Source organism: Ptiloglossa arizonensis, chromosome 3 (genome assembly GCF_051014685.1).
Source record: "Ptiloglossa arizonensis isolate GNS036 chromosome 3, iyPtiAriz1_principal, whole genome shotgun sequence".
Classification (NCBI taxonomy): Eukaryota; Metazoa; Arthropoda; class Insecta; order Hymenoptera; family Colletidae; genus Ptiloglossa; species Ptiloglossa arizonensis.
In genome coordinates, this window is record NC_135050.1 from 3,270,269 (window position 1) to 3,287,816 (window position 17,548).

The window sequence follows — 17,548 nt, forward strand, 5'->3', positions numbered from 1 at the left end:
ATAATAATAATAATGATGATGATGATGGATGATGATGATAATAATAATAATAATAATACAATAACCTACTTTTTATATGACGATACCAATAACTAGCTTTTACTGTATTTATTGGATATTGGCATTTGAATATACCGCAGTCGGTGCCGAGTGTGCTGCCACCTAATGTGATCGGGCACGTGTGATGTCGAATCGTGTTGATCGTCGTTTGTGTAAGAAGGGAGCTAGCCACGTGTTAGAAAAGGTTAAGATAAATTATATATTTTCTGTAATTGAGTTGTAAATAGTGTAAAATAAAGACTATAAAGTATCAAAGGACTGAGTTTATTAACAATATTATTAAGAACAAATACACTCGTTTCGTTAACATCCAATACGTACTAGAAGATATACGATATTACTTACATACAGTGAGTGTTTAAGTTATCCTGCTATGTTGGAAACAACTGCCAGCAGTCAGCGATGTGCGCAATACCCGTAGATAAAGTGTTAATTTTAATTTCATAAACTTATCTTTACAATGTATCATTGGTCATAGAGTTATCTGAAAAATCCAATATTTAGATTTCGAAGTTCCAAGGGATTGTCACTACATAGAAATGAAAGTGTATTACAAAGATGAGAGTTAAGAAATTAACTTTTGCTCACAAATGATCGTTCTTTGGAACATTATGCGTGCATTTGTGCATAGAGAGAGTCACTGTTCCAACTCACTATTATTCGTTGTACCCAAGAACAGTACAAGACACCTTGAGCCGTACGTGAAAAAAAATTGATTTCGTTGTGACATGTTCCTCGCAAAACGACAATATTGTTTAGAGAAATTGAGAAATTTTATTCGTACATCTTGTCAGGTTTACAAGGCACCGTTTAATAAAACTGTAAAAAAAATAATGAACAATCACTACGATGAATAACATTCGACTCGTCACGTTGTTTCTTAAATTTTTAGCGTGCCAAGAACAATCCTCGCTATCGAGTTTGTCACCTAGATCGCATCTACAGCCTGGTGTTAACACTAATTCGCGTAAATATGGCACACTAAAATGCCCCGGAGATTTTTTTACTAGATTTAAATCCAGTAGACATGCCGATCAATTCACTACCGTAATTTCATTAAACCAAAAGCACTCGCGAACACTTCTGTGAACACTGGTATTATAGTGTTGCAAAATAGACGATGAAATTCATAGAGATACGAAACAAAGAGATTAGAGTTGATTTGTTGAAATTCTATTAGTTAGATGAGTCGCTTTGAGAAATGCCTCGGTTCTTTTCTCAAGTGACACCAATAACCGCCATTTACATTGATCGAGTCTCACTATCATCATAAAGGCCATACTGCTTCTGCAATGGCGATAGTTGGTGCGTTCTTGTAGGTACGGTGAAACGTTTCTTTGATGGAAATCTCTACACAGATATACAGAACACGATGTTCTCGATGCAATGGCAATTGTTCTTAAATTTCTGGAACTGTTTAATTTCTTACGAACTTCTAGCGAAGAAAAACGTGTGCGAAGTATTTTCTGTAAAAGTCTATTCTTATTGCCTTTGTTGTCTCTGTTATTTTATCGTTATTATTATCTTTGTTCATTTATTGTTCGTGTTATATACCACGTCAAGCAACGAGCAATTTCTATATGCTCAGTGATTGGATGGAGTACAGCATCCAGTAATAATGTCGAGCCAGTGATGGAAGATTCTGAAATCGAAATGAATGTTCTAGAAGACATGGACAATATAGATTCAGAACATAAAATTGTATCCGGACGTAAATGGCAACACGTGCCAGATGCTGCTTCTGTACGAGTAATAATAACAAATATTCTTCAATGTGTGATTATTGTAGAAGATGTGTGCGTAAAGCACATTCAAGACAAACACAAACCATTATACCAATGTAATGCTTATAATGTGAATGACTAAAACAAATAACATTTTTGTTATAATAAACACGATTGTAAATCTACTAGGAACTCGAGTGATCGTCATTGTATTAGTCTGGCGTCATTGTACTTCGATTTTCGAACAATTGTCACTGTGTTAGTACAACATCGATGAGGAACTCAAGTATGAAGAGTACGAATGAAGACTATAGGAATTAGTATAAGTGAAATATTGGTGTCAGAAGTGGCACAGACCTCCATGTTTCAGTAATGTGAAGGTTAAACTCTTTCTCATGACTGAAGATCATCTCTCTTGCATGAAATTGACAAATGTAAGAACGAATAAACAAATGATCGGTATTGTAGTATTGTATACATATGTCATGGTATTTTAGCATGGCTCATGGAATTAATAATGCAAGATTCAAATCGCCTTGGATAACACCTCTTATTTTTCAACAAGTCAATGCTAGTTGTGAACAAAAGTAACAATACACGCAAATGTCTTCAGCATAATGAAGTCATGCCGTATTTACCCGAATCAGCACCAATCCCAGATCGTGGGATCATGATGACGCTCATGATGACGATACTCGATGCAGGACATGAATTGTCCTTGGACATGCTTGAAAACCTGGTAAACAGTATAGCAAATCGAATTTGCACTATCACTCATTGTACTAGTTATTTATTATTTTTCACGCGTTTATTGGTTGTTAATTGTCGCGTAAATGTGATAGACAATTAAATAAATTACTTTAAAAATCCACCGAGATCTAATAGCACGTATATAATGTAATTTTGTTTTGGGAAAAACAGATTATTTTGATCGATTGTTCAAGAAATTGGTGATTTCGGCTAATAAAAATAAATGGAAGGTCGTAGACATGCGAAATACAGGTCGCATAAACCTAATCAGCATCGTAGAATACTGTTACTCCGTCGAAAACGAATCAAGATGCAATATTTGCAATGGCGTTGCGTCAATTAAATGCGGCTGGTATGAAAAATCTTTTATGTCCAAATAATTCTTCGACGAGTACAACTATTGTCGAGACTGCTCAAAGTGTCCCGCAATTCATGATACAAATTCTATTGTTTGGAATAAGATGAAAATCAAAAGTAACGAAATTACGTGGGAGGTTTCTTTTTCGAGAGAAAGTGCATTTGAAAAACAATATAGTACACGTGCACCTAAGTGATGACTGGCGTTACGAATTTTACTACAAACGACTGCTGTAATTGTTTTTGTATAGGATACTATGTTAGGCACGGTTCACTATCGATACTAACCTATTAATGTGTTCCTAAGGTCTGCAGAAGACATCTTAAACATCTGTAATGCAATCGGTGAGTAACCAGTTGTCGGTTAAGTACATGCATACTTAAGTACATATTAGATTAGTTTTCAAATGCATTTTTCTCAAAAACGAAGTTTTCCATATAATTATATTATTTTATATTTCCAGCTTATTTCAAGCCATAGGATCTCTCTGACCTAATTTGTACTATGAATTTCGGGATATCTTGTATAGTGTAATTATACAGTAATAATTTGTCGCGCCGGTTATGACGCGATTACCACAAATTACTGGAATAAGAAATGAAATTTTTGTATTAATTGTAGAATACTATACGTATATAAATATGGCTGACATAATTCTTTTGTACATTTGCGAAAACCTTTTATTTTTTCTAATTTGACGAAAACCATTCAATTTTTGTTAAAACGTTCGTTTTCTATCTCTAATCGTTTTTCGAACTAGCATTTTAGGAATCGAACTTTGGAGATTGGTCTCATCTCTTAAGCATGAGTTATTAGACAAAAAAAAAAAAAATACGTACCTGTTACCTTTGGTTGTTTTATCAATCTATAAAGTTTTATCCAAGTTGAAACTGGATCGTTTGCAACTCTTTCTTGTTAATCCATATGTTAAATTGAAGTGGTATTTTATATATTGCCGATGGTTTCGTATAAACTAGTTTAATAAGAATTATTTGTTTTAAAAATATTTCTAATCGTAACCGACAAACAATTTAATACCAGTAGGTTTATCGAAACTTTTCAATCGTCTTTAATATTACACTTTATAGAATGTATGTAGACATTTATGGCTAATTGTACGTTTTATTTTAAACGTGTAACAACAATTTTTCATTTGTCTTCGGGGGTTCTATTAACCAGTTAAGTTTGTATCTACAGTCTTGGAGCACCCTGTACACCCAAACTTCCATATGATCGCAAAAATATTAACGTCATGGAATATAATATTTGGAAACCCTTTGATCTCGAGTATTATCTTACTTTATCACCAGTTGCGAAAATATTTTCTTACAATTAAACGGTTCTGCATTTACTCTTGCACGTACTTGTGTTTCTCTCTATTAGTACCGCGTTCTATTCTCGTCACTATTATCACAAAGCGAAAGTGATTAAAAGATTCGAAGGTAAATCTTCAACGCCGTAGAAAAGAAACTTTAGTAAGCACGGTCTCGTATTATACACCTGTCGGTTCTACGGCTACAAATTAGCTAATTTTACCCATGACCACAATTATCACGGTTTTCTTGGGATGCTTAACTCGTCTGACCGGATATGGCGCCGATTTCCCAACGCCTGCATAATGGCACGAGTCTAACGTCAGCCACGAGGTGCAGAAGCACTTGGAAAACAACGGTCGAAACGACTCACCTGCTCGTTGAATACTTAAAGGAAATCTATTTCTTCGAAAAGGTTACTCGATTAACGCGTCAAATGCCGCGAGGTCACCGGTGATAGGCAGCGAACTTTCCGATTAGGCTACGTCGATCACCGATGCCCGACACATTGAACTTACAACGCTTCCTTAATACGCTTACCATAAATAAACCGTTAATACTTGCAAAACTTCCGATCGACGTAAATGTCAATTGAAATACTGTCAAATATTCGGTACACCGTCCAAGTAGTAAATGTTTCTATTTTGTACGCAATAATTTGAACAAATGTTGAAGACAGTACCGTCCCTGGTACATAGAAAACTTGCTCGGCGCTCAACGCGTTAACATTGATCGTCTCGGTGACGTCCCCTAAGAATTGTCCGATTTTGAAACAATCGAAACTAGCATTCGGTTACAGCGTACCGAGGAAGCGATGAAACAAATTCAAACGATACGATTCGATTACCCGGTAGATAATACCTTTCGCGAGATACGCGAATTGAAATCTCCTCGAACGATCGACAGCCTGTTTATGCGACAACGATGAAAGATACGGCTATTACAACGGAATAATAATCAGAGATGCGCGAGTACCTCGACGGCGGTAACCGGAGGCGTTTGATCCCCGCTCAAAATGACGGGTTCCGATTCAGTCTGAACGATCCTGACCAAGTTCGCGTCCTTCTTCGAAGGCGCGGCATTCGTATTCGAAGCAACGTTCGATCTGGCACAGTAGCTCGGTGGTCTGCTTTCTCTAGTCGTGCCAGGAGTCACGATACTTCCAGCGTTCGACCTGTATGTTGGTGGCGGCGAGGACGTTGGTTGCAAGCGATCCAAAAGCAGCAGTCGAAGCCTGTACTCCTGCATACTCGCCTAAAATCAAATCGGTTATATTGAGACTTCTACGTTGATACGTTTCATCGAGCAACAGCTACGTACAGATTACACAATGCGACAAATCGCAACTTTCCTTCGGTTTTGCAACACCCACTGGATGATTTTTACACTATTTATATTCTTATTTTATATTTATATTCTACCCGGGAGCAGAATTGCTTTATTTACTTTTCTTGAATAATATGGAGCGTTGTCCATAACAATCGCTGCATTTCTACTATATCTAAAACTTTTGAAAACCGTTCTTCAAATGATATTTAATTCATCCCTTCGTGATAATTTCCGGTTTTCTTCGATTCGAAAGCCCATAACGCATCATTGATGAAGCTCTTGTTACTACCAATGTGCGCCATTGTTAAATTTTCATCGTCCTCGGTTTTCGAAACACACACGTTTTTTTTTTTTTTTTTTTTTTTTTTTTTTTTTTTTTTTTTTTTTGTAAAAATCCAGGATTCTCGACAAGAACGAGGTATTGCGTGATAATTAAAAACGATAGGGACTTCGATTTGGTCTTAAACGATAGAGGAGAGTGTTACGAATCTAATGGTACAGGAGTTATTAATTTTTGCTGGTTCTGACCAGGTATAAATGATCGTCAAAGTTTAAAAAACCGATGTACGTAGTCCTTAGAAATTATTTTTGCGTATTTACCAAAAGTTCTTTATCTAGCGCGAAAGCTGTACACAGGATTAGATTTTGTAGACGGTGTAGAAGTGTCGAAACGATTTTCAATTCGGGCATAGCGTTTTGCCGCCATACGATGCGTAATTTATGCCGATAGGGATCGGTTTTTTATGGACACCAATTTCTACTGTAACTTATTAGTTTGGAAATTAATTCCAAACACATTTGTCCACTCACTTTTGGCTGTGATCCTTTTGATATGAAATTTAAGTAAAACCAAAATTCTTGGCAAGCTACACGTTCCAATTATATCTTACAATTACAGCAATTGCCAGAGTGTGCAACACTTACAGACCTGATGCAGGTGATATAAAAAATCACAATATCTACCGAAGATCAATAAGCAACCACATTAATCCAAAGCTCTACTCATTTTATTACATTTTATTGTAGAAATCGATGTACAAAAGCTATGTATGTATTTAAAATTATCTACAAAATAGCGATTGAAATTTTGCATTTCATGGATTTGTTCCGAAGCTATAATCGTTTGAAATTAGCAATTTCAAGTTCGCTTTGTTTTGTGTTTTTATTACTGCATCTACTTTTTTAATAACTTAAATCCATCATATTTGCATTAAATAATTGTCGGTTTACAATTACTTAAAACTTGTGGAACGATTACTTATTAATATTTAAAATTTTCTACACTTTTTAACATTCTCTTCTACAGTGTGCTATATTTTTGTTCATATCTGTATTATTATAAATATACAATTTTATAAATGTACATGGAGAATTTTGTTATGCGATAAAATCTCCATATCCGCGGTTATGCATATTTTCCGCGGATACGGAGATTCTGCTCCTATACAATGTAATTGTTTAGCAATTAAGTATGAGAATTGATTAGAGCAAGTGCCTATACTCGAGGCAAGAAAACGAGTCAATAAACGTAACTCTGTGCGTATTAGAAAATTAGGATTTGTCAATAATAATAAAATTACAAAAGAAGTTATAAACGATTAATATTTTCTTATTTCGAATTTAATTCGCTATCAATGCTTAAGTTCGAACTGCTAGTGCTGGTTCTAAATAGTTATACACGACAGTTGGAATCATTTACATTTATAACGAAAGATTCAATAGCATTTCCAATTGTGCAATCTAACTGCAAAAATTTATCTTCAACTTTCATTACATGTTGAATACATTTCTCTCAATCATCTGCCATAATTTTACTTGCTTCTTCGTAGAATAAATTCTTCGTGTCGCCAAACTTGCACGTGGTACTTTTTCTCGCAAAATAATTTTTTATTTAAGTTCATATCAATTCGAGAGTTCATCAACTGCATACGAATGGGTTACTCCTTGCTGTCTTGTTAAATGCAACAATTCAGTTTTCATCTTATCCTGAGTGAAAGATACATTTTTACCATTCAGCCAATTTTGCACATCGGCTGTTTTCTATTCACTGTTGGATACTTTATTTATTTTTCTTGAAAAATATGGAGCATTGTCCATAACAATCATTGCATTTGCTTCTACTTTATCTAAAACTTTTGAAAACCATTGTTCAAATGATACTGAATTCATCTCCTCGTGATAATTTCCGGTTTTCTTTGATTCGAAAGCCCATAACGCATCATTGACGAAGCTCTTGTTACTACCAATGTGTGCAATTATTAAATTTTCTCTTATTTGTTGAATTTTTAAGTAAAGAGCCTGTTGTAAAGCCACTTAAAAAAGCACTTCGAGAAGTTATATTCATGTCCTATCAAACTTTATTTTTTCTGTGTCCTGAATCAATCCATGTTTTATCTAAATAATATATCGGTCAATTAGACTTTCTAAATTGCATTCATTTTGTTAAATAATTTCTTCGCCATACAACAATTTCATTTTCATCTTTTAAAAAGCTGTTACGTCCTTGGGGAACAAATTTAAACTTCATACTTTTTATAATATATTTTTTAAATGAGCTGTTTCTAAAATTTGGCAAAGTAGTGTCAGCATTAACCTCTTGTAAGACTTTTTTTATCGTTGAAAACAATAAAAAAGCTCCTGACACGTTTTCTTTACGTATACAATATATTGGTCGAAAAACTTCCCAAAATTAAGCAATAAAGTTGAATACTTGAATGCCTGAATACCTAACTTTAATATCACAAGATTATTCAATTTACCTTTTAGAAACGTCTGCAATACGAGCTGTTTCCTTCACGATATCACGAGTAAATTTTCCTGGATTGGTCTTCACCTCTTTTTCATATATATTTAAAATACTGTTTTTTTTTTCTTATTTGCACTAAGATATATTCGCTTAATACGTTTTTAACAGGTGATAATGTTCAAATATTTTCCCGTTCAAAATCAGAACTCAACAGCAGAGGCAAAAAGGCTCGTTTCAGTAGCTCATGAAGAACTGACCGTTTTTTAAGCATTTTTCCTGCTCTCTCAATTTTCAAAGTGAAAAAAGAGAAAACACATTTGAAAAATATTAAAATTTCTATTTGACCTTGCATACGATGACGGTCTTCTGCAGAGATGAATGATACTCGTAAGTGTCGTTTGGCAGCCAATGATTGCAACTGCACCATCAGACTGCACTGCAGCTGCACTCAGAACACTGTTTTTCTTCGCTGACTCGTCTCGTTGGCTCGAGTATAGTTTCCTTGTTCCTCTGTCATTTAATTTAAAGGTTCACAGTCGAACCCGCATGGAATTTTTTACTAACATTGTCCTCTACGACTTTTTTTCGTTTAAAAAATGATAATTTGCCAATATAATTATTCTAAACACGGTCAACGTGATTCTTTATATTAAATTACAAATTGATTAACATTTTAATAGAAGCTTGCATACTAAGCAACTGCGTCCAACTAGCGATGAGTTCGTGTTATTCTAATAGAAACTGTGCCCATTATATCGATAAATATACACGACTATAATACAAGGGAAAATAAAATGAGAGTAAGAAACTATTTATACTTAGTAAAGAGAGAGACATACTTGAGCTCTATGAATAAATAAAAAGTAAATTAAAATAGACGAAATATTTTGAATATAAGCCCAAGTAATTTCAGTATACATCGAATAAAGTGACATTTTAAATATTTAATTTACTTTAAAAACATTTCCCCAGAAATAAATTATTTTATTTTCAAACGTACTCGTACGATTTGAATTGAAATAGACTATTTATTATGTGCCATTTTAAATAATATTTGTACTCAACTCTGAAAAGTGTTACCAAGGATTAACTGTACGAAGATGTGTAGCATGCCATCAATTGGATGATTTTCAATTGTTGCACAACTATACTATCAATTTCGCTGCCCGAGTTTAGACCGATTTATTTTCAAAGTACATACGTCCTAGATACATACGAAGGCAGTTGAGTAATGTAACTCTTTCTGTTTGTTAAAGAATACCGTACATATATGGTATACATACATGATATATGTTTCAATACTAATGTGCTATTGTGAAGCACAGAAGGGGTTTCACAATGTTGGTATACCATAAAGAGGAAGGTCGACATCCTACAAATTACCTTTAAATTAGTTTTATAAAGTTATTGAAACCCGACCGATTACGAAAAACAAGTTTGTAAAATAAAAAAAGGGAAAATTACAAACAAATCGTAAAAGGATGCGAACTCGATACTTCACGTTGAACTGTGCAGCATATCTTTAAACATAGACCTAATATTGAGAAACAAAAGTTGAGTTTCACGTCTATTTAAACTTTTAGCACAATTTATTCCTAGATTCATTGTTTCTCATAGCTTTTCAGCTTACACGATTGCTTTCTTAGCATACTTGTACAATAGCATTTTCACAATTTGGATAGTATTAGGATTATGTACTCAATACTAGAGTTATGGAACATTTAATTAATACTGGCATATACTACGTTGTTCGACAAGTTTTATCGAACGACAAAACTTATTGGACAATCTAGTAACACATTCTTAGGGATGGTTTATAATACTTAACATTATCCTTTGTAAGAAGAAAGCAAGAAATCGGTAAAGATGGAACCGTATAGTAAGACGAAGAAACGTTAAAAGGAATTTTTGGGGTGTCACCTGATAACTTGGTGGTGGAGTTCTAAACTGAAATTCCGGATAAATCATAGCAGCATATGGATGAATTGGTCTCGCTGGTGGAATCCTTCCCGAGATCCCCGTGAAACCAAAGAAACTACCGCAATTTTCTCGACTGGTCACTCGCCACGCTACAGCGCTCACAGTTACCAGAACCACTCCTATACCTGCAACAGAACATGTCTAATCAGAAAGTATGCAAACTGATTCCGAAAATCGAATGTAATGAACAAATTGATCGCGTAAACGATGAACGAGATTCGATTTTTACTATCTTTGTACTGTACTGCTTACTATATTTCTTAGGAAGACTGCAATTAAATAAACTTCTTTTTTTAATCAATGAATTCATAAATATAAAAAAATATAAATATACTTATTGCAAATGTTTCTTTTATGACAGTATGTCTGCGTACTATGGCAATCGTATCTCTAAATATCTATGTTTTGTCGTTGAGAGTAAAGTAATGAGAAATAATCATTGTTTATAACCAACAGCTTGGGAATTTTTTCTCGTTTCTTTATTTTTCATCGAAATTCAATAACTGTACTAGAAAATTATATCGTGTTCGATCGAATAAATTATACGTTTTATTTCACGTTAATTTTGTCGATATTTCGATATTCGATAAACATGACTAAACTTTCGATAACTTTCGATAAACTTTGGACTTCCACACATATTTAAAATAATTGAAGTATTCAGAATTTAGGGGCAGACAAATTTGAATAATGAAACTAACAATAAATAATTAGACTTTCGAGAACAAGTTAACCTCGTTCTCTGGGCTCTCATCGGGAAATTTTACAAGTTCTGTGACTAACATTTATGGAAAAATTGAATAGCAGTTTCCTGATAAAAACACTAAAAAAAAGAGACATCGAAACATTGAATAATAAAAAAAAAAACATGTGCGAATTCTTAAAAGAGTTCAAGCAAAAAAAATATAATCTAAGATAATAATTTAAAAAACTTTTCGATACATTTAAATTCCACTTTTAGCCAATTTTTTGTAAATAACATATAGTATTTACCATCAAGAAAAAATTTATATTTATTTCCACTGTTTGTTAAAATGGTTCGTGAATTAAATATTGAATTTTCACCGTGTACTTTTGGTATTTTGTTCTCGGCCGTAGCTTGAAAAATTTTTTTCAAAAAAGAAGAAAAAGAATGTGTGCGCTTAATATTTTTCAACAAAAAATTATTTCAGCATTTATCAGATTGATTATTTATAGAAATCTGAACATGATCTTAAAACAGAGAATCAAAATATAATTTCAAATGTACGCTTGTGTAAGACTACACTCGACTCTTGTATTTTATTCTATCGATAGATTGATTTAGATTGAATTATTAAGATAGTTAGAACGTAGAAATAATGGGGCGTTTTCAATGCTTGTTTTCTGAATGATGTGACCGAGCCGTGTGAAATATCACGTTGAATTCATCGGTTAGCTCAAAATGACGGTAACGTTAAGCATTGTCACGTGTTCTCACGAAAGTCAGCATGTGAGAATAGTGAGAGCTGAGAAAACATTCTCTCCGTGGAAACGTAATTATCTAAATTTTTGCAGTTATGTATTATACATGCTCGTCTGCGCGACTCTCTCATAGTCCTGCACAAATTCTTTCACATTTCCATCTCAATCTTAAGAATTTCTTAGCAGAATGCAACCAAGTTTCCATCTTGCTCGACTTATATTCGACCACATTATTCCTCGTATTTGTATTTCAAATTCTATTTTATGTGTTATATACTAGGTTGTTCAATAAGTTTTATCGTTGCATAAAATTTATTGAACTGTATAGTACTAGGTCACTCGATAAGTTTTATCGAACGACAAAATTTATCGAACAACCTATTACAGGCTGTAAATAAAAATGTGAGATCTTTTTTCAGTATTATACAATCATTTTTCGAGTTAGTGTAAATCGATAAGTTCTGTGCCACTTTACAAGCTGGGATTACGTTATCGAGGTAAACGGTTCAAGTTTATAAATGTAACTTTTGGCGCGCGTTGTTTAATAAACACATTGAGTGCTGAGTAAATGTATCGTAACTTTCCTTAGTTATTGCTCCACGTAAACATTAAAAAAAAACATTGTGCGTCAAAGTGTCGATCACTGGCGATTGTCGTAGCCTAAGCGGACATACTAATGGCATTCGACGTATTAAGGGGTCCTTTTACTTTATTTCTTTAAAAAAGTGTATTGTTGTTCCTTGTATTTTTTTGAAAGTTCTAGACATTACAAACATGTTTGCAAATTAGTAGACACAAATTTGAAAAATTAACAAAACGATGAGGATTAAAAACAAATACGGGCCGAAAATTGTTCCGATATTTTTTTTATTCCAATTTTTATTTATCAAAACATGTTTCGAGAATAACACATTTAAGAGTGTTATCGTTGCTCCACGCAAAACGCATCTTCGATAATATTTCAAATTTCATATGAATATTTTAAGACAGTTAAAATATTATATTTTAAGAAAATGGAACAACAAAAAATATCGATTTTTTCATTATAAAGTTCACGTTGCCTCTTAGCTGTTTAAAGTAAAACTGACTCGTGTCAGTTTATTTGGCGATGTTTCATTATTCATATTTAGCGAAGAACATGATGCGATTAAAAATCTCAATCACCATTTCAGTTTCTATTTTTGAATAGCCTAAGAAACATCGGGTGAGAGTGCCTACATAATAAATATTATTGAAGAAATAATATCGAAAGACGATTGCACAGACTGCTCAATATCATAGAGATGATATTTCTAATTTCTCTCTTCAGTTTGCCATGAACATTCTTCTAGATTATATAGTGTTTTTCAATATAAGTGGCACTAACTCAAGACTCTGTGTGTATATAGAAATTTTCTCCTTTATGTAAAGGGGACCTTTGAAAAGGATTTCTAATTTCTCTCCTCAGTTTGTCGTGAACATTCTTACATCTACATAGATTGTGTAGTGTTTTTCAATACAAGTGGCACTAATTCAAAACTTTGTATATGTATAAAAAATTTCTCCTTCGTTTAAAGGGGGACTTTGAAACCGTTTGAAGATCACCAACCGAATCTACAAACTATTGAACGAACTTCAAGAACATCGTCAAAAGAGGAAGAACAATGTCATAGTGAAAGAAAGTACGAATGAATAGCAGGGAGAGGAGTTTGAACTTTAAACGAGGTGATGTAGTGAGGAATGGGAGAAATCTTTAGTACGGTATAAGTCGATAACATAGAACACTCAATTGTTAAAACAGGCGGTTCTGCCGGTAATGTAGAATTCTCTGTTGGTAATATTTGCATCTAATTAAGATTCTGACTCACACTGAACAAATTTTAAGTCATGGGATGTGCTGCTATTTCTGTAAAAAATTTATGGAACGACATTCTCTACTATTCAAGTTTAATCGTTAAATGACTCTTGTTCATTGGATTGGACTGTTTATGCTTACTATCATTCGTGTTTTGCTGAAATTACAGAAGAATTTCATTCGTTTTAGACTTCACTAATTATATGCAGGTATATATTTGTATTTTAGTGGGTGTATCGATATAAGTACAGGCAAGTATAATTTCAGAGTTGAATTTAGTACGTGAGAATAATAGAAAACATTCTTGTAGTTATTTTGTACTGCTTGACTCTGTTTCCGAAATAGAATCTCCATAATTGCAGAAAAAAAATTTTGGAAATTTCAACAAGTATCGAGATTCATACAATGAATCTCCAAGAAGAAGAAGCTCCATTTACGGAATATATCTCTGCTATCTATGATTATTATTATGTTCAGTAACCACTCGATGCAAAAAAATCTTCAATACCTCTATGAAAGATATTGAATCATCCCCATCTCTGATTATGTTCTTCAGTTTGAGAAACTGTCATCTCGAGCAGTCAACAGTTGTAGATTTAAAAATTGACTAGCCGAACTTCCAAGTGCATGGATGTGATAGTTACAAATTTAAACTAAAGGTTTTTATATTTCTCATTCTAGCTTCATCGGAGTATTATCAATTGATTAACCCCTTGTTAATTAATTAACCAAATTTTTCCGTTAAAATTGAAATCAAACGCAATTTTATTCGAACTATTTTTAATTATACGTAGCTGAAAGTTTTTCGGAAATGATTTGTATAAAGAAAATTCAAATACAGTCGTGTTTGATCTTATTGTGTGATTATTATAATCGATAAAATAAATCTTCAAAAAAATCTCAACAATCCATTGACAATACTTTCAAGAAGATGCAATGAAAAATATGCAAGTTTTGATTGCATTGGTGTCTATCAAATTGATACGTATGTGGTGACATTTTGAAGTTTGGCAACTGAATGCCTATACTAGAAGATTTGTTCACTATTGTGCTCATTCTTGGCTGGATTTCAGTCCGAGAAGGTCAATTACAGGAACAGATTCACTACCATCTCCCCTTAAAACATTTTACGTGGACCCAAAAGTACATGTGTTACACCAAGGTATTTCTGTACTTGTTCCCTTCATCTTCAACTTTGGTAATTTGTTAAGTGACCACCTCTTCCACTTGTCAAAGCAATGCAACAAGCGTGGTTCTTACACAATCATTTAGATTACACTGGCTTTATTGTAGTTACAATTATAGTACCAATACATGGACAGAAATTGTTCATGACAGTGTAATGGAAGCTTATATCATGCTTCCAGAAATAATAGGTAAATATTGTTCCAATTTTTTGGAATGAAATGAAGCAAAGTGAATTTAGCTTTTACTAATAGTTACCTCTTCTGAAGTTTTACAATTATTTTGTTTCGTGTGTCGGTCTTTCATAACTTTTACGTAATTACATATTAATCTAAAAATAAAAATGTTCGAATATGTGTCCTCTTCGAACAAGAAAAATAATAAATAATTTCCTGGAAATAAGTGCTCCATTGTACCAATAAAACATATACCAAATTTTAATTCCGGGGTAGCTCTAATCAACTTCATAACCAACGATTCTCAAATAACGTCTAAACATGATTACTATATCTTCCATACTACTAGCGTAAATCGTTATAATAAACGATACATTCATAAACGTTTACGTATAGTTGGGCATACTTCGTTGCATTACTTAATACAATATATATTCCATTACAGTATATTCTTTTTATGCATCATAATCGAGTTATTTCAAATTGAATAAATTTAATTTTTTTATATATTAATTTGAAATTGTGGCGAAATTCGCTTTTCTAGGAAGCAGCCTTGCATACGTTACAATAATGTAAGCACACGTCGCTCCTGTACATCAAACCATGATTTTATAATAGCTCTTCAAAAGGTTATCGAAGAGCCAATATATTACGCATGGCTGAATTCTTCTTCCAATCGGCTACAATGCTACAATGATGAAAGCATGTCGATTTATACAGCAAAATGTCGGCGACTAAGACTTCGAAAAATACGATATTGAGAAAAGAAATATTCTTTATTATATCGTTTGCTTCTCCAAAACAATGATTTTTCTCCACAGACATTTTCTCTTATCATTATTTTAGGAAATGTGTCAGACTCGTTGTATATATTGTATACAATATAATATGTACGAATGCGTAAATTGTTTGAATATAGAGCAACATAAAATTTTACAAAATATCAATGAAGGATTCAATAACAGATATTATGGAATCGTTGCACTACCAGGATAATTTTAGGAAAAATATTTAACAGTAAAAAAAACCGTTTACAGTAAAATCCATTTACAAAATTTGAAAACTGCCTTGTTTAAATTAAGTATATTCAATTATTTTTTCATATTTTTTGTTTGCTACGCTATCGCATTAATTCATTTTCCAATAAAATACGTAATGAAATGAAACAAAGTATTACATACAATGGAATTATAGTTACTATTAATTTTTCATGGACAATGTTTAACAGCAAGGCGAGAATAATGGAAATTAGTAAAAGAGAATTTGTAAAATGAAATATGAAGTCTACATTATTTAAGTAAATGCGAATAATTTTTATTGCGAGATTTATTTTATGTGAAAGCACCTTTTATTACAATTTTGCATTGTACTTTATATTCCATAATTATGTAAAAATATGGTAATGCAGGTGAGATTTATTTACGAATATAATGAATTTTATAGAGACTCGATAAATAAGCGAGAATGGTGAACGATTTTCAATGTGAACAACTGTACATAATAAATTTTTCTTTTTTCGTTTTTTGAAATAATAATATATTTGATACACAAGCATGTTGAATTATTTCAAATATTTTGACGACGTATTGTAGTATCTGCGATACTACCATTTGATAACTATAGTTGTGCCGAATTTAACATATTATGAGCAACTATGTAGAAACTTTTGAAATACATTAATTTTTCATTGAAATAATAAAGATTACTGCAATTACTTTAAATTTGATAAAAAAAATTGATATTTAACTTTTAAATTTAGCTTTCATAATATGAAAATTTGTATCCGTAAAAACAGTTCTTCTGGTCTATAGAGAGAAAATAGTCCATGTAATCGAACTTTTTTTCCGATGCTACACTTCCTTCAAGCTAAATTTTCTCGATATTTTATCTGCCAGTGTTCTCGAAAGAGACAAAAATTATTCGTAAAAAAGTACTCTTTATGAGACAAGAAATCTCGCACAATACTTGAAGAAGAGAATGTCTAGCAATTACATTATCAAAATTAACTTTTTATTTTTATATACAGAGAAAAAAGAATTTTAATGTTCATACGGTAATGACAGCATAAATTGCATCCTTTTCGTAAGCCGATGTCTTAATTAATTGGTCGTATCAACTGAACGTAAAATTAGTTCGATTTCAATATTTCGTTAACAATAACGAGTAAAATTGTTTTCCCGTTTCTGTTTCAAAACAAACGAAATTCAATGTGTTACATTTAGCACGCAGTGTGTAAAAGGATTAATCGGTATTTTTCGATAAGAATAACGAGTAAAATTGTTTTCAATTCTGTTTTGAAACAAACGAAATTCAATGTGTTACGCCGTGAGTGAAAGGATCAATCGGTACAATTTTCACGGTGAGAAATTTCAAGCTTCGAGTATTCCGAGCTCGCCGATCAATTACTCATAGTTCGATATATAGAAATTTCTGTGTTGCATTTGTTTGTCCACTTATTTGTTGAACATCTTTGTTCAATATTTTTTGATACCTCTCTCTCACGGTCTTTCCACATGTAGGCGTACAACGTCGATCTCTGTAGGTTAGAGCTTTCTCCCATTGTGAGAGCCATTCTATGCAGGTCGCAGGTTACATGCCCACGTTTAGAAAGTAACTGTTGCGAACACGATTCCCCTTCTTTCGTTATGCC

At 32.8% G+C, this 17,548-nt stretch overlaps 1 protein-coding gene across 7 annotated transcripts in view; it reads right to left on the bottom strand.

Annotated features, from left to right (window-relative positions):
* Positions 1-310: 310 nt before the first annotated feature.
* Positions 311-17,548, bottom strand: part of LOC143144056 (uncharacterized) — a 76,285-nt gene continuing 59,047 nt past the window's right edge. For 3 of the 7 annotated variants that reach the window (XM_076306057.1, XM_076306059.1, XM_076306058.1), the window contains 2 exons: positions 10,201-10,385; positions 311-5,459 (listed from right to left, as the gene is read on the bottom strand). In XM_076306057.1, the coding sequence (XP_076162172.1) occupies positions 5,163-5,459; positions 10,201-10,385 (482 nt within the window). In that variant the 3' untranslated portion in view covers positions 311-5,162. The remainder of the gene's footprint in view (positions 5,460-10,200; positions 10,386-17,548) is intronic. The other 4 variants (XR_012991338.1, XR_012991337.1, XR_012991336.1 and 1 more) reach the window with 4 other exon arrangements.